The following is a 12,352-nucleotide window of genomic DNA, read 5'->3' on the forward strand; positions in this document are numbered from 1 at the left end:
AGAAGCAGAGTTAATGTTTCAGGTCAGTGACCCTTCTTCAGAACTGGCAGATATAAGAAATGTAAAAGATTTTAAGCAAGTAAAGCAGGGCTGGGGCAAGAGATAACAAAAGAGAAGGTATTCATAGAACAAGGTCACAGAATAGCTGACCAGAAGGTCATGGAGCAAAGGCATGCAATATGTTAATGGTGTGCTGAAAGACAAAGCATTAGTACAGATAGGGTGTTAATGGACTGAAAGCTGAACAGCCACAAGCACAAACATGAAAACCCACTGTTCTTTTCATGTTTGTGCTTGTGGCTGTTCAGTTTTCAGTCCATTAACACCCTATCTGCACTAATGCTTTGCCTTTCAGCACAGCATTAACATATTGTTTGCCTTTGCTCCATAACCTTCTTGTCAGCTATTCCGTGACCTTGTTCTATCAACACCTTCTCTTTTGTTATCTCTTGCCCCACCCCTGCTTTACTTGCTTAAAATCCTTTACATTTCTTATATCTGCCAGTTCTGAAGGTCACTGACCTGAAATGTTAACTCTGCTTCTCTCTCCACAGAAGCTGCCAGACCTGCTGCATTTTTCCAGCACTTTGTTTCTATTTTAGTATAACTCCAACTCAGTTCAAAAACACATATTAACAGAGGGACGTGCATTTATAGAGCACCTTTCATAGACTCAGGACATACCAAAGTACTTTAGAGCTGATGAAGTACTTCTGAAGTGCAGTTACTGTTGCAGTTTGGAAATGTGGCAGCTAATGGTCATACAAGCACCCACAAACAGCAATGAGATGATTGTTTATTTAAGTGATGTTGGTTGTGGGATAAATATTGTCCAGGACCCCAGGGAGAACTCGCCTGTGTTTCTTTGAATAGAGCCAGGGGGTCTTTTATATCCACCCAAGAGGGCAGACGAAGCCTCGTTTTAAAAAGCAAACAGGCAGTTCACTGTACAGCATTGGTGCTCTATAAATTTATGATACAATCTTTTTAATATTCTGTCCCTTCTGAAAATATTGAAAGCTATCCTCCACACATCCACACTCCCATCTTGCTGCAGAGTTCTAGTTAACAGAAGTGAGATAGGGAAATCAGGTAATTATAGACCAATTAATTATCGACCAATTAGCCTAATATCTGTTGTCGGGAAATTGCTAGAGGTCTATAATTAAGGAGAGAGTGAATGAACACCTTGAAAATTTTCAGCTGATCAGGAAGAGTCAGCATGGATTTGTAAAGGGTCGACCATGCCTGACAAACCTAATTGAATTTTTTGAAGAAATGACTAAGTAGTGGACTAAGTAGTGGACAGGGGAATGTCTATGGATGGTATTTATATGGACTTACAGAAGGCATTTGATAAAGTCCCTCATAAGAGACTTTAGCTAAAGTTGAAGCTCATAGAATTGAAGGCAAATTATTGACCTCGTTAGGAAATTGGCTGAGTGGCAGGAGACAGAGAGTAGGGCGAATGGGAAGGTACTATAAATGGCAGGATTTGATTAGTGGCGTCCCATAGGGATTTGTGTTGGGGCTTCAACTATTCACTGTACTTGTTAAAAACTTAAATGATGTGATAGAGAGCTACAGATCCAGGTTTGCTAATGACACAAAGGTAGATGGCATTAAAAGCAGTGTAGATGGAAGTATAAAATTACAGAGATATCGATAGATTAAGTGAATGAGAAAAACTGTGGCAAATGGATTTCAATGCAGGCAAGTGTGAAGTGAAGTCATCTACTTTGGGCCAAAAAGGATAATCGGAGTACTTTCTAAACGGTGAAAAACTAGAAACAGTGGAGGCCCAAAGAGACTTGGAGGTCCATGTACATAGATCATTAAAATGTCATGGACAGGTATAAAAAATAATCAAAAAGACTAATGGAATGCTGGCCTCTATATCTAGAGGACTCAAAAATAAGATGGTAGATGTTATGCTGCAGCTAGCCAAAGCTCTGGTTAGACCACACCTGCAGTACTGTGTTCGGCTCTGGGCAGCAGACCCTAGGAAGGATATACTGGATTTGGAGGGAGTGCAGCATAAATTTATTAGAATGATATCTGTGGTTGGACTTTTGTAGCCCTCTGGGGACAGGCTGGGAGGCTGGGGGGGCCCATAAAATGTTGTGGGAAATTGGGGGAGCGGCATCCCCTTTGTCTTCCTGCCACCATACCATCTTGTCAGCGGTGGGTAAGGTGGCGGGTGGCCCTCCCATCCAGAGGCCAATGGAGCCACTTAAGTGGCCAATTAAGGGCCTCTTCCTGCCTCCGCTAGCATTTTGCCTGCATTGGTTGGGGGTGGGGGGGGGGGGGGGTGGGGGGGGGTGGGCGTGGGGGGTTTGCAGCCACTGCACGGAGAGACTGTCAGGTAAACCCTGGTACCCTGCTGCCCTCCCAGTGGACTCCAGGGAAGGAAGGGGGAGGACCTCCTTTTTGGGCTCTCTTTGGCCCATGGAGAGGCGCCCCCTGGCTGCAATGGCTGGCCCCGCACCATCTGCACTCAACAACCACAACCCCTGCACCCCTACCCCCCACCCCCCCCGGACACAGTGCCTGCCTGACTGGCCCCGGCGCCCCCAGACCACACTTATCTGGTTGCGAGTGTGTCGTTAATCGTTGCACCCTCCTCCTCCTGGTGGCCATTGCTTCTGGTGGCGTTGCTGAGGCTGCTGAGCTGCCGGCCCTCGGACTGGATGACAGCTCTTGGGGGCTGGCGGCCATCGCAGTGGCTGAGAAGATGCGACCCGGGTCCTGCTGACCGTGGAAGCGGGGTCGGCCCCTCTTTCGGGCCTGTTGACGGGATCCGTGTTGGCGGGACTAAATTCATTCCCTTGTCTCCAAAGGTTAAATTACAAGGGTTACACAAACTAAAGAATTTAGAAGATTAATGTGAAATGCGATTGAAGTTTTCAAGAAATTAAGGGGAACCGGTCCGATAGTTAGAAACTATTTCCAATGGTTGCAGAGTCTCGGACTATGGGACATAGTCTAAATATTAGAGCATGGCCTTTCAGGAGTGAAGTCAGGAAACACTTTTACACGCAAAGGGTGGCAGAATTTGGAATGCTGTTCCACATATGGCTGTTGCTTTGAGGCCAATTGTAAATTTTAAATCTGAGATTGATAGACATTTGTTAGCTAAAGATATTAAGTGATTATGGGATAGTTTAAAATTCTCATTCACTACTGTCCATCCAAGTACATAAAAATTTTCTCTTCCAAATATTTTCACTGATTTGCTCCCTCAGCCTCTGCACCAAGTGACTTCTCATCCCCAGTGATTTCAACTTCCACCTCAACTCATCATGTTCTCTCTCTTCTTAGGACACCGTCCTCTTAACCTCCCCTCATCTCTCCCTCCATGTGAACTCTCCAACCCATATTTACAGCCACCCGCTTGACCTGGCCATTTCACGCGGCCTTGCTACTCCCATTGTGTTAATCACAGAAATGGCCATCTCCAATCATTTCCTTGTATCACTCTCCAGCAAAATATCCCCCTTCCGCCGCTCAACCCTACTTCCTTCTCCGTTCACCCCTGGAAAAAACTCTCTCCCGATTCACTTACAAAATCCCAATTGTTTAGCCTTTGGCCCTCCATGACCTGCATGATCTGCAGCTACACCACACCCTCATTTCCACCTTTGCTGTTCTAATCACCATTAAAATCATTACTCTCTCTCACCCTGGCCATTCCCCCAATACTGCCCTCATGTCCACTCCCTTAATTTCAAGGGATGCAGAGCTGAAGGGATATGGTGGACAACTGGTTTAGCCACTCACCGCCAGATCTGACTGCACCATAAAATACTATCAGGTCTTGCTTTTGACTGCCAAAAATGCTCAGTATTCCAGGATCATCCTGGAATGCAAATATAACCCCAGCTTCTTTTCTCTACCGCAAGCCACCTTCTTAAATCCCTCTCCCCGTTTCCTCCACCCTCACCTCCAGCAAGTGCAAGGAGCTATGGACTTCTTTGTCACTAAAACTGAGGCGATCCAATCAGCTGCCTCAGCCACATTGCTCCCTTCCCCGAAGCCAAACTTCCTCAAAGCTCCCTCACCTCATTCCCCGCCACCCCCCCCCCCCCCCCACCCCTAGCCCTGAACTCAGATCTTTCTCTAGTTTCTCTCCTATCTTCCCTCATGCCCTCTCCAAGGCACTTCCTGCTCCCTCGAAACTGCTAATCACACAACTTCCCTTCCTTGCTCAAATGCTAGCAGTTCTCTCTCATCGGGTATTATTCCTCTCTCCTTCAAATCTACCATTATTTTTTAAAAGAAAAAATAATTGCTAAGCTGACTGTGGGACTCAAAGCACCGGCAAAATAATTTTGACAGCCAAAAAATAAAAATTTACCTTGGTATGTTAAATTTTGCCAAGCGGTACAGAGCTTGTATTGGTGAAGCCTCAGAATAGTTGCACCACAATACATGGTGCAAATGTGCTTTAGCAGCACTGTAAACAACAACGGCCTTGAATTTCCTACAGCTATCCTTCATGATCTTCTGCACCTCCCAAACCCATAAGGATTAGGTCAGCAGGCGCATCAGAACACCACCAGCTCCAAGCTCCACTCCATGTCACACGCCACTCCTGATGTGGAAATATATTGCTGTTCTTTCATCGTCCCTGGGTCAAAATCCTGGAACGCCCTACCTAACAGCACTGGATGTACGAACTGTAGTGGTTCGAGGAGGTATCTCACCATCATCTTCTCAATGGCAATTAGGGAAGGGCAGTAAATGCTGATTTTGCCAGTGACACATGCATCCCATGAACAGATAAAAGCCTGAGTTGATTGTGAGAAAGAAGGCACTTAGAATGTGGAACTCTCTGCCACAAACTTTAGTGAAAGTGAAAAAAACTCTTTCAAAAGGTAATTAGATAGTTGCTTGAAAAATAGGAACATTAAGGAAGCAAGCAGTATGTGGGATAAAACCAGGGGGCTCATTTGGGGAAAAGCACATCAGAGACCTGATGCAACAAATAAAGATAGAACATTTTTCAAGACTCAGGGACATCCCAAAGTGCTTAATAACTAACTAAGTACTTTTGAATTGTAGTCACTGTTGTCATGTAGGAAACAATGCAGACAATTTGCACATGGTAAGGTTCCACAAACATCAAGGTGTTAATGCCTAGGTAATCTGTTGTAGGTGTCAATTGAGGGATCAATATTGGACAGGACACGGTAAGAATTCCCTTGCTTTTCTTTGAATAAAGCCATAGGATCTTTTAGATCCACCTGAGAGGGCAGATGGGGCCTTGGTTTGATGCCAATCTGAAAGATGCCACCTTTAACAGGGCAGCCCTTCCTCAGGACTGCACTGAAGTGTCAGAGTGGGACTTGAACCCACAATCTTCTGATTCCGAGGTGAGAGTGCTACCACTGAATGATACCTTTAGCCTTTTTTCTACATGGAAACATAATATAATTCCATTCTGTTAAAATAATTCTGCAAAGATATGCTCCAATGAATAATATCTGAACACAGATAATACTCATTTGTCCAAACTGAGCAGAGAGAAGACCCCAAGTTCTCGGTTCATGAAGGTAACTCACGGCACCTTCTTGAGGGCAATTAGGGATGGGTAATATGCCAGTGACACACATATCCTGTGAATGTATACAAAGAAAATGAGAAGTAGTCATAGTCATAGAGAGATACAGCACTGAAACAGGCCCTTTGGCCCACCGAGTCTGTGCCGACCAACAACCACCCATTTATACTAATCCTACATTAATCCCATATTCCCTACCACATCCCCACCTACCTACACTAGGGGCAATTTACAATGGCTAATTTACATATCAACCCGCAAGTCTTTGGCTGTGGGAGGAAACCGGAACACCCGGCGGAAACCCATGCGGTTATCGGGAGAACTTGCAAACTCCATACAGGCAGTACCCAGAACTGAACCCAGGTCGCTGGAGCTGAGAGGCTGCGGTGCTAACCACTGCACCACTGTGCCGCCCAAAGTATCAAAGAAAGTATCAAAGAAAGGTTAACAAAAGTTAGGTTAGATGTCAGGATGTATTTCTATTCACAGACAGGCATCGACCAAAATTCATGGCAAGTATTGACTCACTGCAATTCCTTCAAAAGGGAGCTGGATAAGTTCCAAGAGTTGAGGACCTCAAAGTTACTGGTGGTCAGGCATAGCATTAATTATTTACGTTTACTTGATCGCTTTTGGGGTTTGGAGAGGAATTTCCTAGAGCTTGTCCCCAGACTGGCTTAAGATTTTATTTTTGTCTCCTGGGAGCTTGTGTGACTGGGGGCTGTTCCCTCTTTGGACAGGACAGGATGGAAGAGACCAGTTGGGTCCTTTCTTGGTCTTTCTCGTATGTTAGCAATGCACAGAATTAAACCAGCAGTTTATCACGTCCAAGTGCAAATAGACATTATGGTATTTAATGATTCCATTCTAAAGATACCAAAATTGTCGGTAGCTTAAACTCACCTCCAGTGAGATTAATTTTACTCTGTACAGGTGAGTCAGATCAATTCAACATCCCCAGTATCGAGACACTGGTCATGGCTAGTCAGTTTCATTGGGAGGGCCACATCGTCTGACACAAGACTCCCAAAACAAGCTTTCTACTCCAAGCTCCGTCACGGCAAGAGGCTACCAGGAGGGGAGAGGAAACGCTACAAGGATGTCCTTAAAGCCTCCCTGAAAAAATGTGACATCTCCACTGATTCATGGGAATCTCTTGCCCGAGACCGCCCAAAATGGAGAAGAAGCATTCACTAAGCTGCCAGCCAGTTCGAACAATGTCGACATGTCCAGGCAGTGACCAACTGCAAACAGTTCAAAAACTCGAGCATCCTACCTATGGCAGAGTGTGCGGATCCAGAATTGGACTATTCAGTCATCTAAGGACCCACAACCCTGCAGTGAAAGAAAGTCATCCTCGTTCCATGAGGGACTGCCTAAGAAGAAGTATTACTTACAGCTGTGTTATGGAGGAGGCATATTCTTGAAATGAATTGTGCCATGTGAGCATGATCAAACCATTGAATAATTCTCCTCGTTTAACACATCCAGTAAACCTCCGTTTGATTTCAGCAACCAATACAAATTTAAAGAATGCTCTAATAACCTTTGAAGTTAATGAATAATAGGTCAGCAGTCCAGACTGGAATGAGCACAATTAACCAGTAATCCCAGTTTCTGCAGCCTTGTTCTCGGAACAATCCTGAGCTAAGAAAATGCACATCAATTTTACTGCAGTAAAAGCTGTACGATATGCTTCTCAATGACACAGGAATCACTGCATACATGTAGAATTGATGTCGATTATCAAAGGTTGCAAGTCAGCATTCATCAAAATATTTTCAAACACAACAAAGCGAAAGTGACTAACCTAAAGTTCAAGCCAAAAAAAAGTTTCAAACATTTATCGATGATTCCTGCAATGACATGTGAAGGACAATGTGAAATTACAAACAATACTTAGGCTTTCGGGAAGGGGATGATTGTTGGGGGAAATCATAACTTGTGTCAAAGTTGAAATTCAGGTTAAGCATTAAAGTATGATAAATGCTTGCAATTAAAATATAAATTCCCACTTTCAGGTTGCGACATTGTGACTGTAGGATCACCGGGGCTGGAGAGGAAGACACATTTATCTTACGCAGAACTCCAGCCTTCAACCTGAATTAGTGGAAAAATACTGAATGAAAAAAACAAGCACAGGCTACTGCGTCGGCTACAAAGCAACATCATCTGCTCCCTGGATCTGGCTGCCTAGTACATTTCCAGAAGGTATTCTGCTAGCTGGATGTAACAGGACCTGCATAATATCAGGGCTGAGTAGAGCAATTTGTCAATGTCATCTTGATCTAACACGACTGATGTATTTTTGCAGCTCTGCTGCTCCCATATGCAGGAGTGCAGAATCTTGCTGGGGCTTAGTTGCGTCACCCTACTCTTATTGTACACCATCGGCTGTAAGTACACTGCACTGTATTGCTGCATGCAGATTAATAGGGAATTCAAATTCATGAAAAAGACGGCAGCCGTTTGTTAAATTTACGCACTGAGGCAGCAAGGAGCATCTCTCATTCTCCCAGAGCGACGCAGGCTGCTGGAGACCTTCACGCAAAATGCTCTGCAGAAGCATCAATGGATGAAAAATAGTATTACAGACAACACTACATATGCATCACTAAACAAGGGCTATTGGGATCTTGCTGCAAGCAGGGATTGAACTGAGACACTGAGCAGGCAGAAAGCCAATGAAGGATGTAAAATCTCAATTAAATGCCTAATGCCACAAGAGACAATTTCAGATCAAAGCTGTGCTTTAAACTGGAAAAGGATACTTGCAAAACACGAGCACAATTTTAAAGCCAGCTCATAATTATATCATGGAAAATGCATTTTGAGACTGGAAGACTCAAAATTGCAAATAACGTATTTACGAAATTTTCAATCTACAATAAAAAAGCCAAAACAATAAGGAATTAAAAAGTGATCATGTTATTTGCTCCTTATGAGCTAATCCTGACTGAATATTCATGCATCAATGTTATGTATACCAGACATCTGGAATTAGATTTTTTGCCATTTTACAGGGTTAAAAAAAGGCTCATGGAAATAACTGAATATCCAGGGTTATAACACAGCTAATTCCACATTTCATTTTACTGCTTTTAAGATGACATATATTCAAATAATACTGTGCCTTATTCTAGAACCCAATGAATATTGTACTATTTACTGACATGGAGTGATATGGGAACAAATAATTAGAACATAGAACATAGAACAGTACAGCACAGTACAGGCCCTTCGGCCCACGATGTTGTGCCGAACCTTTAACCTACTCTAAGATCAAACTAACTACCTACCCTTCATTCTACTATCATCCATGTACCTATCCAAGAGTCGCTTAAATGCCCCTAATGTATCTGCTTCTACTACCACCGCTGGCAGCGCATTCCACGCACCCACCACTCTCTGTGTAAAGAACCTACCTCTGACATCTCCCTGAAACCTTCTGTTCACATAGAAAAAAAACTGTTAGATAACAACATGGTACCACAGAACTAGTGACTCCGAGTTTGTTTTCGGTTAAGTATTGCAAGTACTTAATATCAGAAGGAAATTATTTTAGACTTTTTTTTTGTTCATGAGATATGAGCGTTGCTGACAAGGCCAGCATTTATTGCCCATCCCTAACTGCCCTTGAGAAGATGGTAGTGAGCCGCATTCCTGAACTGTTGCAGTCCATGTGGTGTGGATACACCCACAGTGCTGTTAGGGAGTACCAGGTTTGTGAACCAGCGACAGTGAAGGAACGGAGATATAGTTCCAAGTCACAATGGTATATGGATGGCTAACTATTTCAGTTTACAACGCCACTTTCAATTGCACTATCTGCTCCAATTTCTTAAATCCAACATTGTCATGGCTTCTGTTAATTCACATTTCTGGCCTGTAACAAGTTCAGTCCAAGTGCAGCGTTCAGCATGTAATTTTAAACTCACATTGTCAACAAGCCTTACCTCCGCTAAAGTGAAGAACTATCATGTGTACATCACAAGACATTTTGGTGCCATGAAAAGGTTTATTCCTCAATGCCAAATAATTAAACAAAATTTGCAGCTGTTGTTCTTTTTAAAAAAATACAGTTTAAAAATGCTGACTACTACTAAATACTTTCCTTTCTTCCATGCCCAAAGAACATGGGGGTGTGACTTGTGCATTCTAATAAAGGAATTATTAAAGATATGGCTTCTGGAATGAATGTGGCAATTATCTAGTTTCAGTACACTGGCTGACCCATTTGATACTCTATCTTCAACTATCCTTTGAACTGTTGATTGCTACCTGTTGCAAAGCATTACAGGCCTCTGCCAGAGAAAAGGCCTTTTTGTAATTGACACATATTGACGATTGGACTTGACATAAATCAAACTTTACTTCGACATAAATGACTGAGCTTGACAAACGCCTCAATTTCAAAGAATTTCCAAGCCCAAATCCCAAAAATGGATGAAACTCTGCCCAAGAAAATAGTCACTCGATAGCTGCACAAATAAGACTGATAGAAGAAAATGAATAGGAGGTTGACACAGCCAAGTAATTTATAAGTACATGCATGAGGAGGGAGTGACATAGCTGTAACCAAAAGAGAAGATCCCCCCAACGTTTAATGTCATCTTGTTAAACAAAGCCATGAAACAGGGAGGTTTTACTGTGTGTGTTGATGCATTTTTACACCAGAGATGCCTGTAATAATGTAAGATAACAGATTTGTATATCTTTAGCACCAAAGAGCAAATACAACTTTACTCACAAAGAATACACACTATATCATATATAATGTGCATTCATAAGCAGAAACATCAGTGGTGATGCTAAAAATTTAATAAGGAGCTGAGTATTGTCAATTATACTTAGAGAGATATTAGGCTGAATTCCTTTCCAAATGTTAGTGTTTAGACCTCCTTTAACTGTGATTTACACAGATGGAACCTGTCTAACTTCAGCCACAGTTTTTTTAGATGCTGACATTTGATGAGGTTGAAAAGGACAATGCCACTTTCCCTTCAGCTTACAGTATTATCCAGAAGGAATATGGCCTGTTAACATCTGTCTATTTAATTCATTTGATGCAATACAAAGATTTTCCAAGCTAAAGCCCTAAGTGGAGGGCAGCTGGCTAAATCCTTCCACTGGCAGAGACCCAGGTAAATCTCTGAATACACACTGGACGGCCATGGCTTATAATTCTGTTTGCACATCTGTCATTATTCTTGTTGCTGCCATTTATGAAAAGTATCAATTGTGTGTGCTATCCTACCCATTAAATTCACAGAAAGCCAACGTTTAAAAGGAATTGCCACTTCATAGAAAAAACCCCAAGAAAGTAAAGACAGCAGAAGGTGTGGGTTCTGAAGTTATCTAACACTTCACCAGATAGAATCATCTATCCCCAAAGCCATGTCCTTTATGAATGCCTCACCTCTGTAAATGGGTACATGCTGGAAAAAAACAATTACCTTTTTTTACTGAGACTGGCTGCTCGAGGAGAAACACAGTTTGTTTCCAGTGTGTTTTGATGCTTCTTGGACCAGTGGAGAACATGACCTAAAAATCAGAATTCAAAGGTACCCGATGAAAAACATTTCTAACGTACCAGATAGAAGATTGGCTAGCTAAGAGGAAACAGAGAGTCAGCATAAATGGGTTATTTTCTGGTTGGCAAGATGTAATGCGGTGTGCTGCAGGGGTCAGTGCTGGGGCCTCAACTTTTTACAATTTATATAAATGACTTGGATGAAGGGACTGAAGGTATGGTTGCTAAATTTGCTGATGACACAAAGATAGGTAGGAAAGTAAGTTGTGAAGAGGATATCAAGAGGCTACAAAGGGACATAGATAGGTTAAGTGAGTGGGGAAAGATCTGGCAAATGGACTATAATGTGGGAAAATGTGAAAATGTCCATTTTGGCAGGAAGAATAAAAAAGAAGCATATTAGCTAAATGGTGAGAGATTGCAGAGCTCTGAGATGCAGAGGGATCTGGGTGTCCTGGTGCATGAATTGCAAAAGGTTAGTCTGCAGGTTCAGTAATTAATTAGGAAAGCTAACAGAATGTTATTGTTTAATGTGAGGGGAATTGAATATAAAAGTAGGGAAGTTACACTTCAGTTATACAGGGCATTGGTGAGACCACATCTGGAGTAATGTGTACAGAATTGTCTTCTTATTTAAAAAGGATGTAAATGCACTGGAAGCAGTTCAGAGAAGGTTTACTAGATTGATAACTGGAATGGGCAGGTTGTCTTATGACGAAAGATTGGACAGGCTAGGCTTGTATTTGCTGGAGTTTAGAAGAGTAAGAGGTGACTTGATTGAAACATATAAGATCCTGAGGGGTCTTGACTGGGTGGATGTGGAAAGGATGTTTCCCCTTGTGGGAGAATCTAGAACTAGGGGTCACTACTTAATAATAAGGGGTCACCTATTTAAGACAGAGATGAAGAGAAATTCCTTCTCTCAGAAGGTTGAGAGTCTTTGGAACTCTCTTCCTCAAAGGCCGTGGAAGCGGAGTCTTTAAATATATTTAAGGCAGAGGTAGATAGATTCTGGATAAGCAAAGGGGTGAATGGTTATCGGGGTGGGCAGGAATGTGGAGTCAATGTTACAATCCGATCAGCCATGATCTTGTTGAATGGTGCAGTAGGCTCGAGGGGCCGAGTGGCCTACTCCTGTTCCTAATTCATATGTACATTTGTTCCTATGTATATATCACACACTATCACATGAAATACCACCTCCTGAAAAACCACATGCTTACAAGAGCAGGGTGCCACCTCATATAGAAGGGTCT

At 42.7% G+C, this 12,352-nt stretch overlaps 1 protein-coding gene across 2 annotated transcripts in view; it reads right to left on the bottom strand.

Annotated features, from left to right (window-relative positions):
* prmt3 (protein arginine methyltransferase 3) overlaps positions 1-12,352 on the bottom strand; it is a 291,866-nt gene that overhangs the window by 38,140 nt on the left and 241,374 nt on the right. For both annotated transcript variants that reach the window (XM_068046506.1, XM_068046505.1), the window contains exon 15: positions 11,020-11,107. In XM_068046506.1, the coding sequence (XP_067902607.1) occupies positions 11,020-11,107 (88 nt within the window). The remainder of the gene's footprint in view (positions 1-11,019; positions 11,108-12,352) is intronic.

The sequence above is a fragment of the Heterodontus francisci genome, chromosome 14 (genome assembly GCF_036365525.1).
Source record: "Heterodontus francisci isolate sHetFra1 chromosome 14, sHetFra1.hap1, whole genome shotgun sequence".
In the NCBI taxonomy this organism is placed as follows: domain Eukaryota; kingdom Metazoa; phylum Chordata; class Chondrichthyes; order Heterodontiformes; family Heterodontidae; genus Heterodontus; species Heterodontus francisci.